Below are 16,750 nucleotides of genomic sequence, written 5' to 3'. Positions count from 1 at the left end.
TATCTACACATGCAATTAATGTACGTGAATAAACTCCAGAGCTTACTGCTTATTGCTCCGGAATTCATTGCTCCTGGGTGCTGTGCCTGCATGCACACCTGGGACCGCGGCATGTTGAGCCAGGTTGAAGCAGCCCCGGCTGCCAAAGTCCTGGGGAGGTCAGCCTGCCAGCCCGAAGTTGCTCCCCCTGGCTCAGCATACTGCAGAGGCGCTGGCTGGGGCAAGAGAGTGCTTCCATGTGGTGCTAGCCAGCAGGTAGCCCTTCACAATGAAGTACCTTCATGCCCCAGCCAGCCAGGGCAGCAGCGACATGTGTGCTGCTTCAGAGTAAAAGACTCTGCAGCATGATAATATTTGTATATAAGAAGTACTACCCTGCTGCAGAGTAAATTAGTTTACTCCAGCCTCAGAGGGGTGCATGTGTAGACGTGCAACATCTACTATGCATTAAATAGTTCAAGTAGACACACCCTGTCTGAGAGAGAGTTTTCGTTTCATAAGGCAATAGAGACACAATTTATGAGTATGGATGAATCTTAGGGAAACAAACAATTATGATTCTGCTAATAATTTTATGTTTTTATTGCATTTTTTTGGCATTGTCCAGATAAAACAATGTTTCCATCCAAGTTTAGGATGCATTCTTGAACTATATCCATGAAACAGGGAACAGACAACACAGAGCTGAGTAGTTCCAGATTCTGAAGAGCAGAAAAGTGCTTTAAGAACTAAAAGGGGAAAAAAATGACTCAAGTGAATTTATAACTAACTGCAGGAAAGTTTTCATGGGCTGTTTTAATTCAGAAACATGCATACATGAGATCAGAGAACAAGCTTCTAGACTTGGTATTTACTGAATAGTTAGAAAGAATCACTGGAGTCAACATTCCCTTATAATGGTTTGAAGAAAAGGTTTACAGAACAAAGAAAGTCTTAATGCAATTTGGGTTCTACTGGGGACTGGACTTGATTGTCCAAAAGGTCCTTGCCAGTCCAATGTTCCTATCTCAGGATCTTAACCTCAGTTAAGATTCATTAAATTATTGTGGGAATAGTCTGGGGGAAAGAAAAACAAGACAAAATGAATGAGTCATTTGGCTTAGTCAAAATAACTACATTGAGGTTTGAGGGCTATTTTTTAAAATCATGCCTAGTGGTATAAAAGAAGCTGAAAAAGAGAAAAGTTCTGTTTGTAATTTGTATATTATTTTAAATGTTTTTTTCTATACAATATTACATTCCTCCTATAAGTCTATGGCCAATAGACTGAAATTCTCAGGTCTGTCAAATACTTATCTTTCTCCTATTCCATAGGGATTACAGAAGGGTTGTCCTTCTACAGTATACAGTATCCACCTGCACTTCATTAGAGAGCAGCAGTTGTACATGCCACACCACAAGATCACCATGATGACATAGCAGCTTCAGTGAACAGCGTGACTAGGGGGTTTTTTCTGTTTTTTTTTTCCTTGGGTTTTTTTAGCTTTTGTATTAGAGGTTCTGGCAGCCAGTTACCTCCTGACACTATTTACAGCATATATTGGTCGATACAGATTCCCTTATTGCATCTGCTCTGGGAATTAAAGAAAGCAGCTTCAAGGCTGTAAGGTAAGTGCTGTTGCATGTTTTAACTGTATTGCTCTGCTATTTGAATGTAGCTATAATGAGAACATGAAAACATGTCAGGACAACTTTGCCAATTTGTAAATTGAACACAAATCAGCAGTTGTTTAGTGCGATTTGCTTTCACTGTTTTCTTAAAGTAACCTCACTTCTGTGAGTTAGTGTTGCACTTTTTTGTCGCATGCATTGTTTTTTTCAAAGAGGGAAATCTACCATGCAATGCAAGGAAAATTAAAAACTCTTACTCTCACTCACTCATTCAGGAATCTGTTAGCAACAGTACCTTATCCATCTTCTTCATGCTGTAAGTCATTACTGTTCTGTTTTACTGAAGAATGAAGTACATGAACATTTAAGAATTAGGCAGCTGAGAAAAGAGAAATTCTAGCTCATTTGGAATTTTAATTCAATTATCATTTTGAAAACTTTAAAATATCTAATTATAACTTTTAAAAAATCCTCTTTTTCATCACAGCCAAAAGAAAGGGAAACTGATGTTGCAGAATCATAATATGCATTTAAATATTGAAGATTAGTAATTAATTATTTTTACAGTGCTTATATAATTGGTGCAGTCCAGTATTTTAAAGAGTATTTTCACTCTGTCTTTTATGGTCTTTGCCAGTCTAGAGAGTATTCTATGAGGTTTGCAATGATGCAATTTAGCATCTCCCATGTCTTCTATTCAACCTCAAAGACGTTTTCACAGGTATTTTAAAATGACAAATACAATAATCAGATACTTTGTTCAAAAGTATTTTTGCTGTAGGACAAATATTTAAGAACATCCTCTGACATTATAATTATACTTATCGTTTTTCAAGTTAACATTTTAGCACATATATGATCTCTCTTTTTTACATTTTAATAGTGAAACATTTTATATATACTTATTAAGAATTCAGTAATAAAACTAATTAACTGTTTTACCTATTTATTTTGATAGTTTTAGTAAGAATTACATATACCAACACACATATACAATCACACATAGCTTCACTGCTTAATGATATGCCACATATTTTAATACCATATTTGTAATACTAATCTATTCCAGTCTCTCACTGAATAGTTCAAATATTTAATGCCATTAAAAGAAGTGGCATGTATATGAAATCCAGAATGAAGTAAAGAACCATTTGAAAGTATTAATTAAAACCACAAAAGGAATTTGAAGTTAAGATAGACCATCTGTTCTCCTCGATTAATAGGCCTTTACTTATGCCAAAAACAATGCAAATACATAAAAGATTATAAGGCTGAAGAGTGCCAGTCCAAACTCTTGGCCATAATGCTAACTTTCCATGTTTTCAGCAAAACAGTAAGATTTCCATTCTTAAAGTTGCTTTGCCACACACTGGACCGTATTTTGAGCTGATGTAAAGAAGTGCAAATCTCCTGATTTTGTAAAGACATCCCTACTTAGAGAAGCTGAGGACATGGGCCATGTTGTGATTCAGCTGATGTGTTCTCATACAAAATTTGCTAACAGACAAAGGCAACTACATTCATACCACCTATGTTAAAACTTGGCCAAATGATAAATCTAACCAATAGTTTCTAGAATTAGGCAATATTGACAAGATAATCCTTGATTAAATATATTTAATATACCTCCTTATTCAAATGCTTACAATGCTAAATTACATGCCCTGAGAGTGTTTGTAACAACACCTTAAAACTATTGCATTGGATGATAGATCAATATGCCCTACTTGGAGGTGCTTTAGTTCAAGGGTTATTTGCCAAGCCAAAAAAAGCAAGGAAACAGAGTTAGGTATATGTGCAGTCTCGTTGAGACTAGAGAACTCTGCAGGGCTTCTCAGTATTATTTATACTTCTGAGCAAATCATTAGAATTAAATAATACAAACAATAGGAATAACTTGATTCTAGTGGAGTGTTGTATAGATCTTAGATCAAGGTCTAGTGGTCTATGTATACCAAGCTACACATAGATACATTCTGAAAGTACCTGGGAATAAAAAAAGACACTTTAAGTATTAATTTGCATGAAATTATTTTTGTTGCTTTTCATGTACTTCATTCTGAACATCAGCTAAAAACATGTGGAGCCATGTGTTTAGCTGATGTAATTCAGGATAACTTTATTAGTGCTAGACTGATTTACAGCATCTCTGTGTAAACTGGTTTCTGGTAGTGTAATGTGAAAGGATAATGAAAAGCTAAGCAATTTAGAAATTATAATAAAAACACTGATGTTAAGTAATTTCCTGTGATTTCAGACCACATCAATGTATCCCCCAATGTAATGAAACAATTTTTTCTTTTTGAAATGAGAATGACCACCCATTTGAGATGAGTTGTTGATTGGCTCCTTGCTTTAAAAAGGGGTTTCACAGTATATTTAGCATCTACATATGAAAAATGAAACTGTTGGAAGATGATGTAAATGAATGCTCACTTCATTCAGTATGTATATTCAAAGTAGATAGATAACATACATTTTTAGTGTCAGCTTCTTGAAAGGCCCAAAAGGACACTTTTTTCCCCTCTATATATACATTTCCTAACTAATGTAATTAAAAAGGTGGGTAATTAAATAAGATCCTGGTAACAGTAGTATTGTGCATTGCCAATGCTATGCAATATCATTTTAGAAATGTGAGAAGAATTCAAAGTTCACTATAACAAATCCTAATTTATTTACATTTTTATTAGCTAATAACCTCAGTGAACCCAATCTGTCCTTTCAGTCTTCTTTATTCATAGTCTTTAGATTGTAAAATAAAAAAAATGCCAGAGGAATTACAACTTCTTTTCTCCATTATACAGGACAGGACACAAGGCAAAGATGCATCTAAACTCCCTGCCTTTCTTTCTGGCATTGATCAGTGGAATTTTCTGTCAATATGACTATAATCCAGAAGACTATGGTTATGAACGCTATGTGCCATCTTCATCACTCTGTGCCCCAGAATGTGACTGTCCTATAACCTACCCAACTGCAATGTACTGTGATAATCTTAAACTAAAAAAAATTCCAATTGTACCCTCTGGTATAAAATACCTATATATCCGAAACAATATGATTGAGGGCATTGAAGAAAATGCATTTGAGAATGTAACTGACCTACAGTGGCTGATCCTAGATCATAACCATTTGGAAAACTCAAAAATTAAGGGAAAAGTCTTTGCTAAACTGAAGAATTTAAAGAAACTCCATATAAATTATAACAACTTGACTGAAGCTGTTGGACCACTTCCCAAAACCCTGGATGAACTGCAACTTAGTCACAACAAGATCACAAAAGTCAGCCCCAATGTACTAGAAGGTCTGGTAAACCTGACTGTCATTCACCTACAGAACAACCAGCTGAAAGGAGATGCTCTTTCTGGGGCTTTTAGAGGCCTGAATTCTCTTCTATATCTAGACCTGAGCTTCAATCAACTTACAAAGCTACCAACAGGGCTGCCTCACTCCTTACTCATGCTATATTTCGACAACAACAAGATCAGCAACATTCCCGATGAGTTCTTCCAGGGTTTTAAAGTCCTGCAGTATTTACGTTTGTCTCACAATAAGTTGGAAGATTCTGGAATACCAGGCAATGTTTTCAATATCTCCTCACTAGTTGAATTGGATCTCTCCTTTAACCAACTGAAGAGTATTCCAACAGTCAGTGAAAACCTTGAAAACTTCTACCTCCAAGTCAACAAAATTAACAGTAAGTCATGTTTGCTTATTTGGATGTAACAACTAATGCAACCAAGACACTGTTAATGGATGAAGGTGTTTAAAGTAGTAGCACCAGTGGACCTGGACTGAACACAAACTATATATAATTTTTAGAGCACTGTCACTTTTCTGTCCACTACCCAAGTAAATGTTTAGGAAATGTTCAAGCAACACACACACACACACACACACACACACACACACACACACACACACACTGGACAGACCCTCACCTAGTATAAATCAGCACAATTCTAAAAACATTTTAAAAAAATCAGTGGAGCTATGTTTTTTGTACCAGTTAGGCTAGTGGAAATGTTTAATCAATATCAGAAATATTCAAGATGCTTGAATCAATGAAGATCCTAGGATTTATAAGAATAAAGTTGCTGAGCTTCAATATCTATAGCATTCAAAGAGATAGTAGGTAAAACAGGAAAACTATCAAGGTACTAAGAATAGTGTCATAATGAAAGAACACTGTCAGGTAACTTTTTCTATTCATTCCTGTGTCCCCAACACCCACCCCCAAGAGATGATGTGATCTAGTACATTCCTCTTTTTCATTCCCATCCCCCACAAGAGTTGACTATGTGGCTAGGTTCTCTCCATTCAAACAGGATTTGAGAAAGGTACTTCTAGAGTCACTTGATAAAATTCCTTGCACAATAAACTCATGAAGGTCCATAGACAGAAATAATTTTACCAAAGCAGAATATATGATTTTCCTCCAGCTAGTGGGTCTACTGACAGTGGCTGAGAGTGGTGGACCATACTGGGGGTGGGGGGAAGAGAGAAAACTGGAAACAATTTTTGAATTTTTTCTCATTTATTTTTCACCATTTTCCCCACTTTAAGAAATATTTAAAGATCATTAAATAATTAATGGTTTCTATATAACAAGAAATATGCAGCAATAAGGTATATCAAATTTTTATAACCAGCTCTCCATTTTGGCATTTTGTATTTATGCTGAATTTCTAATTAAGGACTATAGCTAAGCTTTTTGGAGATCAGTGTCTACAGATAAACACCTCAATTCAAGCAAGACCTGAATGGCAAAACTCTTGCACATCTCAGTCAATGGATTTTGTCCTAAGAGTTTTGGGTCCTAAGAGTTTTGGAAAGTAGAGTCCTTCCAAAGTCGGGACAACAATATTTACATATCCTAAATTAAGTTATCTGATTATGGGGAATGATGAAATCTCACTATTTCAACTGCTTCAGTGACTTCTTCACTCTTGCTGAATTCCAATGAGAGTTGTGCAAGCAACACTTCAGGTTAGGCCATGGAAAACCTGCTTTTTTCTCACAAAACAACACATTGTATGGGAATACTGTGAAAGAGAACCTTTCCTGACTTCATAGGACTAGTGACAGACTACCCCTAAACTGTTAGATTACAAAAGACTTTCAAAATTGATGGTCTATCCTTTCAGACTATACATATATATATATTTAAAATGTTATTTCTTTATATGCAAATCCATTATTCTTATTTTTCCCACCAGCACAGTCATACTTAGCTCTTATCTAATAATATTTGTACTGAATGGGGGTTTTCCTCTGAGTTCATCCATTCCATCTACTTGCATTTGATTCTGCAATGAAGCCATAATGGTAGATATGACAGAGTAAAATGTCAGTAGTGGAACTTAGCAGTGAAACAGTTCATTGAATTTTTCAAACACTATTATATTATTTCCCAGTTTTTCCTACCATATAATAATCTCTAATAAATGTTATTATAATAAATTTGGCTTCAAGATCAGACAAAGAAAAATCAGTTGGTAGGAAAGAGCCATTTGAAGGAATATTCCTAAAATATGACCAGAAAAAAAAAATACATTCTCTGAATTAATGTCCCTAGGGCTTTCCTGTGGCAATACCATGGTCCTTTACATTGCCATGCTGCAGAAAATGACCTCCAGGCTGCTCAGAGGAGTACCTAAGGAACCCTTATCATGAAAAAATGCTGGGCTCCTGACAACCAGATTTGTGCACCACTGCTAGTTCTTCAAGGGGAACCAAACATCCACACCACATGTGGATGCAGCCTACAGAGCCATTCTGGCCTTATAACTTGAGCACTTCTTTTGATACACTTTGGGCCAGTTCAGGGTCCAAAGTGAAAACAGGACAACTGGATGACTATACCTTAGCTTTCTCCAAGCCTCTCACAGTGTAGCTAAAGATTGAATCTTCCTTATTTAAATGTCCCCTTTTTAGAAAATTTGCTTCAGTGTAGAATAAAACCAGGCCCCAAGTATGCTTCCCTTCATTGCATGGTAAAGTAGAGCTAAAATGACAGACCCACATCCTTGAGCAAGTGGGAAAATGATGCTTTGAAATTGTGTTACTTTGGCCTTATTTAGCCTTATTACAGTCAAAGACATTCAGAGAGACCTTAATTTTGCCCATAACCAGACTTTTCCATATTTCACTTTGTGGTTGCTAAGCATAACATGTTAGATTTACATAAAATGTTAGATTTACACTCCCAATGTAAAAAACTCTAGTGACCAAATTCAATGTGAATGGACTATAAAAGGTAGGAGAAATCAACCTCTACATCATACCAGGACTCTAGACCTCCTTCTCCATTTTGAGGGTTGGATTAATAGCTAAATCCCCTTTGTGCTGATATTGCAGCTGAGTGAATTCTGGAACTACTCTCTTTTGGTAGTCTCATGTCCTTCTATGCTCCATCCCTAGTTTTTTCCAGGCACGCTTCAAGTGATTTTGGCTAGTAGCCTATACAAAGTAGAGCAGATGCCATCATCTTTGGTATACAGAAGGCGTCCATACAATCCTGCCTAGCATCTCAACTAAAGCAGGTCAAAAAATAAGGTTTTTGTGACCTTGTGAGAGGACACGATTACTGTAGGAGTCTGTTCCTGTACCATGGGAGTTGTAATAGACAGGAGCAGAAAGAACCTAAACTAAAGCTTCCATGTTGTCAATTTGAATGAGAATATTTTGGTTATCAGTCAAAAATGGCTTTCTAATATTTCATATTTCAATTATCAAACTTTTCTTCAGAAGGGACAAGCATCTTATGAAAAAAAATTGGTTAATTGACACTAAAAGCTCCCACTGAAAAACAAGATCAATGGGAATTTTTAACCAAAACTTACTTATAGTCTCTATCTGGGGCTTAAGTGCTAAGGAATGTTTTGTCTTGGCAACGATCACCTTGATACTAATGGCAAAAAGCTAGCCTCATCTCCACGCATGTGGATCCTGTAGCATCAGTGAGACACAGGAGGAATATTTGTAATGTGATGGTCTTACTAAGTCAGGTACGTTATAGTAAATCTGATGATGTCAGGGGGTTATAAAGAAGGATGCAAATGCTTTCATAAGATAGTCTTGACAATTCATTCCTGAAAAGTGAAAACAAATAATTTCTTCCATATATTGACAATTATATGTACTCTATACAATCTCTTATAAAACAAAAATGTAAAAGCAACAGGCCAAGAGACAGAAATAGAATCCCTATTGCCAACTCTTTTTAACAGAAGCCACTAAAACAGTGGTTTTCATTTGCGGACCCCAAAACATTTTGAATGAAGGTATGGAAACTGGAACTTTTAATTGGAGGTGCAGACCCCTTTGAATTGTAAGTGTGAGTATTCACATACTTTTGATTGTTCATAGTCATCTTTCAAGGTCCACCTCAACACAGTCTGTGGACCACAGGCTGAAAACCACTGCTCTAAGGATTTGATTTGTGAGGACTGAATCATGGTACAACTTTGAAACTGGCCTTGATCCAACTACTGCATTGTTGAGATAATTTTGTAGTTATTAGAATATTTAAATGTAGACAAGTGATTAAGATATGTAATTCAGGTAGTTAGATACGTATGTAATTGGCATATGTAAAGCTTATTTTGTAAACATGAACACATTTTACTCTTTTACTGAAAAAAATCACATTGAAAATGGCAACTGCAAATTTATGATTCACTGTTTGAAAATATGACCTTAAAATCATTGACCATCATATTCTTTTTTTCTTAAACCAAAAAAATGAATAGATTAGCCTTTGCATTTGAGTATGTGTTTATCTATGAATTTTATAATTTACACTCAACATGTCTTTAGAAATGTGGACATGAATATTTAGTAGGTCAAGCTAATGAATAACTTGAGGGCCTGTGTTTTCTATTGATAGGGGACAATCCAATCCCTGGCACCCAGCTCTAGTAATCAGGCACGGTTCTAATCAGATTAATGAGAAGACAAATAATCACAAGGTATAAAGTATGCTTGGAGCTGCTCCATGGGTAGAACAGATTGAAAAGATCATTCTTGGCCTTTGATTCCTTGTACATGGGATAATTACCCTTTCCAAAAGAACATTTCTAAACATCCAATCCTTCCCTCACATGCTGAATTGCATAGGTTTCATAAGCAAAGGTCCTACATAAGGGAGGAGCTTGCTGGATCTGCCTCATAGTTTGGGTTGTCCTGTTTCAGCTCAGAAAATACAGGGCACTTTCCATTTCAAGCTGAATAGAGCATGTGTTTGGTATATCATTTGAAGTGAAATACAAGTGAATACAGATCCCGCAGACTCAGTGGTTAGGTCAGGATTTTTTTTTTTTTTTTTAAGTACAAAATTGAATTTTACTTTGAGATGAAATAAACCAAACAAAATACTAAAAATGCAGCACCTGACAGATTCCCATTGGATGGCATCCCCTGCATACTACATACCCCTAATCTGTTTTCACACCTTGTAAGGACATTTCCTCTCTCTTTATAGCCTTTCCATTTAGTAGATTTTTTACATCTCCACAATTTCCCAAATAGAACTAGGAGTATGTGTTGGTAAAAGGACAGGCAAGTTGGTCTAATAAAAGATATCAGATTCACCCAAAGAACCTTGTCTGCCAAAAAGGCTGTTCTGCATGCCCCCTCCACCCATTAGTGCTGAGAATTTTTGAAAATTCGGCCATTTATTTTGAAGCTGTTACCTTATGAGACACCATTTGTCATGGGCAACTGATGCCTCCTGAGTCAGGTGGGGTGGCACTTGCTACCCTGACTAGACAGTCAGTGACTGGGGGGTGGGAGAGTCTCCCCACTGCCAATCCCACAGGCTGGGGAGGGGGGGGGGCCTCTGCAGCTGATTCTGTCAATCTGCACCTGGCAGCGGCACTTCTGGGTCAACGGGACTGGCTGCAGGAGGACTGCTTCTCTTGGTGCACTCCCCAGCCAGCGTTCTGAGGGGAGGCACCAGCGTTCTCACCTGCTCGGGAATGCTGGCTGACAGAGGATGCACCAGTGCTCTCAGGGGATGCATGTGCGCCCCCTACATGTTGCCACTGCCATTTGTGGGCGCTGAGCACCTGAAAAACATTGAGCCTTGAGTTTTCTGAACATTGGCCATTAAAAGTTTTTTTAACCTTAATCATAATTTTTAACTAATGTGCTAAAAAGTATGTGATTATAATTATTTGCAGTAATGATATGTTTCTTCTTCTATTTGTGTTCCAGAGTTTCCACTGAGCAGTTTTTGTAAAGTTGTCGGACCTCAAACCTATTCCAAGATAACACATTTGCGCTTGGATGGAAATAATCTCACTCGAGCTGACCTACCACATGAAATGTACAACTGTCTCCGTATAGCTACAGAGATCTCACTGGAGTGATGGGCCTCAAAACCTTTAATTTCTTTCTAAAGGCCATAATCATATGATTTACATCACACTCGCTCTTTAAAATTAGGATATACCAAGTGTCAATTTGCATATTATCTATTCTGTTTGTTAATATTTAGCTTGAACATGGTGATCCTAAAAAATATGTTTGTGCATAGTTTTACAAATAGTTTCAGTTGTCTGTGTTAGGAAATAGGAGAAGGACCTGATTCAGCCAAAAATAAAGACCCCATCTAGCTTTCAATTGAAAGTAATAAATATCACAGTTGTAACAGTTTCTGTACTCACAAACAACACACACACAACTACACACACATACCATCTGGGCTAAGTACAGACAGTCAAAAAACAGGAGGCTAAATTCATTCATTCTAGGCAGCTTCCTTTAAGCTGTGTAGGTTGAACCAATAACCAACTGAACTGACATTCAGTTTTCAATTGGGAAAGGTGGAGCGGAGGGAATTTCCTCTGCTCCCCTGCATTTGTTTTGCTTCAGACTCTCAGTACCCAAAGCAAAACCAGCTAGGGAGGAGCAGGAGAATTTACCTCCAACTCCCTGAAATTGCCTGAGACTTGCAGGGGTTGAGACAAGCCGCTTTGCCCTTCCAGAGGGGAAAAATTCCCCTCAGCAACCTAGGGCTACACAGGCTAGGGGACGTAGGACTAGGGTGGAGGAAGCACCCCAAGACAGGGGCTCCCCGATGCCTCCATGTTGGGCTGCATGGCAGACACCCAGCCAGGGCAACTCCTTCCTCTCTCCTGTGGCAGCCGCTGAAGCAATCCGCAGCTGGGAATGGGGAGGAGGAAAGAGAGAGGGCTGCCAAGAGCTGAAAAGCACCCACCAAAGGGACTTTCCTTCCCCCATGTGCTGTGTAGACCCTGGCTAGAGTTGTCTGGGGGTCTCTTCTCCTCCCCGCCCCCATCTCTATGAGCTAATGCATGCAGGCAGGAAACAGGCTAAGGAGCAGAGGAGTGAGGCAGTCCCTGTTCCACTGGAGCAGACAGCATAACCCAGGGCTGCAAAGCATCCTGGGATGCTGGGGAGGTCTGCAAATTAATTGCACCAGGAAGAGATCTGGGACAGAAGTTCCATAAACCTGGTTTGACTTAAATCAATTAGGTCTGATACTATATCTAACCAGGTTTATCTTAAACTGGTTTTGGTTATTTGGAAACCAGTTTATGTGCACTGAACTTCTGTTCTGTTACAGGTTTAAATCAGTTTCTGATTACTTAAACTGGTTTATGCATAACTTCTGTCCCATGCCCTGCAGTGTAGAGTCTTGCTAAGGTTTGCATAGAAGTCAGATGAGTTTGGGCAGGATGCTGAATGGTATTTTAGGGCTAAATTGTGTATAGGTACAATACTCTGCCAGGTCACACTCAATATTCAAATTATCCATGCTTTTGACATTTTTAGCAATCACTAAGGAAAAGCATAAAATTTAGCAAAGAAAATTATAAAATTTGAAGAAAATACATTTTCAGAGTCCCAGGAAGACTGAAATTAATGAAATACTTGACAGATGATGGGGAAACAAGATATTTTTCCAGGTATTTAGTTGTTTATTGTTGTTTTTTGTCATATTTACATTTAAACATTCATGGCAAGATTTTTATCAGCTACTGGTAGAATTGCTATTTCACAGTAAGTCATATGTACGTGTATTTTTATTCAATTATTTGCATGCTACATTTAACCAGATTGTAGAAAATAAACCATAGCAAATAGTACTGTTGTGTCCATATCATTGTCAAATATGTTTGAGTCTTTTATAAATTTCAAAAAGAAATTCAGGTTAAAGCCAAAAAATCTAAATATAATATTTTTCTGAGTTTATTGTAACATTAAATAAAGTGTTTTCTGTACTTTTCAGTTTCAATATGTTTTTAAATACATCTAACTGTATCCCTTAGCACTTGTGCTAATGATTTAGAAGACGCCTTAGGCACTGAGCAGAAAGTACATCACAACAAGTTTGAGTCTGCTACAGTTAAGGACTAAAATGTAATTTGGAATTAGTTTACCAATTTTTTCAACATTAAAATAAAATCTTGTAGGTATCATAACCAGTGAATAGAATGCAGTGCTCATCATTTTTATATTAACGACTAATGGGTGCTAAGTAGAAATGGTGAGTCAGCATTAGCTGCATCATGGAATATACACTAAAATAAACTTGTAAGATAGATGCAAGTAAGATAGATGCATTGTAATGACTAGTTTTGTTGGCGTGTACTGACCCATGAGTACTATTTGCCCTTTGAGTGTTTGACTTCAAGACCATTAATTAAAATGAAAATAAATAAATAAATAACCCAACAACAACAACAAAATCCCCCACCTTGTTCTAACTTTGATAGTGAAAAACAGACATTCCAGCAACATTAGCAAAAAGATATCTACTTATGATTTCCACTCCAAACATTTAAAATTTATGAATCAGTCATCAAATAAGGGATACTTTTTAAATATATTGTTAGGCTTCATACTTTCAAAGTTTTCTCCATAACCATGAGAGGAACAAGCTCTTCTGCCCAAGGCAGTTTGAACCTTTGTCATTCCTCTCTCAGAAGAGGGGGCTTACCATCATCGTACAGGGCATTCTGGAGTACAGCGTTCTTTATCTCTTCTGTTCCACTTTGAATAAATTTTATACCATCATTGGAGAAGGGTATGGAACCCACTGCCCAGTTCCCAGCTGAATGTCCCAACAGCCAGGCTATTCACCCTTGTTCTGTGCCTGGTCAATAAATGCTAATTACTTATATGAAAGAGGAAACATGGGACCAGGAGAGGTGGCAAGCAGCCAACCCCAAAATAATTGTTAACCACGGGAGTAGGGCTCTTTCTTCAGAGGCAGGTAACTAATGTTCAAATCACATTTGGGCAGAGGAGAGAATTGAACCAGGTCTTTTCCATTTTTGATGAGTACCCTGCCAGAAAGTGATCTCATAAAAGATATGGCCTAATTACATGGTAATTTTGAATGGTTCCTGGAACTCTTAACACCTGAATTGTCTGCACATTAATACCTGAAACTACTTTTAAGCACTCCTTAAAGTTATGCCACCCTAGGGCAGGATTCTCTCTGATCCATATCACCTAGCTCAGGTTACACCAAGATATAGCCACTCTAGGCTGCACCTTAGTGCAAACATTCCAGCTGGGACCTCCTTGGCATAATGGAGGGTAAGTCCTCAGCAGGAGATCCCAGCTGAAGGTTGAGTTCTAGGCTGTGGTGGTGGGTTTCCCCCCACCCCAGCATCCCCTTCTCACTGGCCCAAGGGATGAGGAGGGGGCATGGCTGAGGGACTCAAGCCCAGATTCCAGCTCTGGGCAGGCAGGGGGAGTAAAGACCCCGCTATGGGATCCCAGGCGCACACACACCAGGGAGAGACCTGCTGGGGGTCCGATGCTGGATCATAGGGTGGACTGGAGACTGCAGGGGTGGGGCATAGATGGGGGAATCACAACTGGCTCCAGGCAGACAGGGGGATTAAAGCCCCTGCTGCAGGCCTCCCCCTCCCTCTCCCCCAACAACACCAGGGAGAGCCTAGCTGTGCGCACAGTGCCAGGCTAGGGGGGTACATCCCCCCACCTTAACACCTAAAGTCTAATATTAAATGTGGTAACGGAAAAAATCCCCTCTCTGCACCAGGGGCAGGTTGGGAAACTGAGGCTGGGGGATCCAGCCAGGCCCCAGCTGGAGGGACTGTTCCCCCCTGGAAGAGGGGGACCGCAAGGGTTTGGGGGGATGTGCTGGGCACATTGGTCCAAGCCCACTGCACCAAGTGGGAAAGATAACTGGCAGTCTGGTGACCCCCAGAAAGGTGACTGTCTAGTCTCCTCTTGGAGATTTCTAGGGTGGGTGATTGTAGCACCTCTGGAGGCAGCTTATTCCACAGTCTGGACACCCTGACTGTGAAGAAATTTTTCCTAATGTTGAGCCTAAATCAATCTTCCAGGAGTTTGTGGCCATTGCTCCTCGTTTTCCCCTTGGGTGCCCTGGTGAACAGTTGCTCACCAAGCCCTTGATGTATTCCCCTAGCATAGTGGTAAGCTGCTACCAGGTCCCCCCCCTCAGCCTTTTTTTCCTCAGGCTGAAGAGTCCCAGATCCCTCAGCCTATTCTCACATGGCTTGCCGTGTAAGACTCTGATTGCATGGGTGGCTCTTCTTTGGACTCTCTCAAGCTTGTCCATGTCCTTGTTAAAATGTGGTGCTCAGAACTGGATGCAGTACTCCAGCTGCAATCTCACCAGTGCTGAGTAGAGCATAAGAATCACCTCCTTGATTTTGCTGGAGACGCATCAGTTGATGCACACCAGAATATTATTTGCCCTACTGGCTACAGCATCGCACTGCCGGTTCATAGTCATCCTGTGGTCTATCATTACCCCCAGGTCCCTTTCATTTGTGGTGCTAGTCAGTTTGGTGCTGCCAAGCCTGTAGGTGTGTTGGGGGTGTACAGCTCCCCCTCACCCCAACTCCCTCATCAGCCACCTAGAGGAGTGATAGTGCTTTAGCTAGGGAGCAGGGGAGTGGGTCAAACCTTGCTCCATTAAGAAAGCACAGCCCAGGGGGTCAAAGCATCCTGGGATGCTGGGAGACTGAAGTTAAAATGAACTGGGAAAAGATCTGGAACAGAAGTTCCATAAACCAGCTGGACTTAAATCAGTTAAGTCTGATACTACGTAAGTTTATCTTAAACTAGTTTTGGCCATTTTAAAAAGGATTTAAGTGCACTGAACTTGTGTCCTGTTACAGGTTTAAACTGGTTTCTGATCACTTAAACTGGTTTGTATGTAACTTTTGACCCTAACCCATAAGCTGTAATAAGGCCCATAAACTAATTTCTTCTAACTAGTTTTGTGAATCTGGCCAAGACATTTTTTTCAATTCCAACTAATCAGACTCAGGTTACAAATACAAACTGAGTTTGCTAAATATTTCAGGGTGATTAAAATCACATTTTTTTTGGACAATAATCTCACAAAAAATGTTCAGTTCTATCTAAAAATATAGTGATGGTAACCTTGCATTAAACTAATGCAATACTATACCTTTCCCAGCAGCTGCAGAATAGACTCCTTTTTTTAACTTACAATTTGGTAAATACCATCACTTCAGAGATAGTGACTGCAGACCATGAGAGCTAAATCTTATTTGACTTTATATGCCCAAATGGCACTCGCTCAGCCATGTAACTGATGTTCTTGGCACTTATGTGTGCTTTGCAATTGTATTCCTCCAGAAAAAAATGTTATAAATGAGTCCATTCTGGGTTTTATGCTGCCATGACTGAACTGCTACTGGTATTTGAGTTAGTTTAATGCTAGCTCAGTTGTGTCTGTACTGCACTGCAGTCACAGTGGTATAGACAGGTTTCTAACCCTGTCTTCTCTTCACAAGCCAAACGGGCAAATAATTTTTTTTTTTATATTTCCAAATTAAACATGATATATGCAAATTTGCTAAAGCAAGCTGTTTTATCTAAATGTGAATTTTTAAAGAAAATATGAAAAAATGGGGCCTTAATATCATAAATAACAGCATAATAAAGGTTTTAAAAAAATTAAAATTAACTCCCAAAAATCCGTCTATAATATGAGAGGAACTGTTTTTCATCCATCCTACCTTTCATCTAGATAAAAACCATCAAGCCATGTTTTCAAACATTTTTGATAAAGGTAATTAATTTTTCATATTTATTTTTATATAATACTTATCAGCACCTTGCAGACACTAGT

At 38.6% G+C, this 16,750-nt stretch overlaps 1 protein-coding gene across 1 annotated transcript; it reads left to right on the top strand.

Annotated features, from left to right (window-relative positions):
• The first annotated feature begins 886 nt into the window (after nt 1-886).
• LUM (lumican) lies at nt 887-11,236 on the top strand. Its single transcript, XM_019514855.1, has 3 exons — nt 887-1,608; nt 4,419-5,311; nt 10,834-11,236. Exons 2-3 carry the CDS (start codon nt 4,438-4,440, stop codon nt 10,986-10,988), a joined length of 1,029 nt encoding a protein of 342 aa, XP_019370400.1. The 5' UTR covers nt 887-1,608; nt 4,419-4,437; the 3' UTR covers nt 10,989-11,236.
• The last annotated feature ends 5,514 nt before the right edge of the window (nt 11,237-16,750 follow it).

Source organism: Gavialis gangeticus, unplaced genomic scaffold (assembly GCF_001723915.1).
Source record: "Gavialis gangeticus isolate Ggan-Ray unplaced genomic scaffold, GavGan_comp1, whole genome shotgun sequence".
In the NCBI taxonomy this organism is placed as follows: Eukaryota; Metazoa; Chordata; order Crocodylia; family Gavialidae; genus Gavialis; species Gavialis gangeticus.
This window is presented reverse-complemented; position numbering and strand designations above follow the sequence as displayed.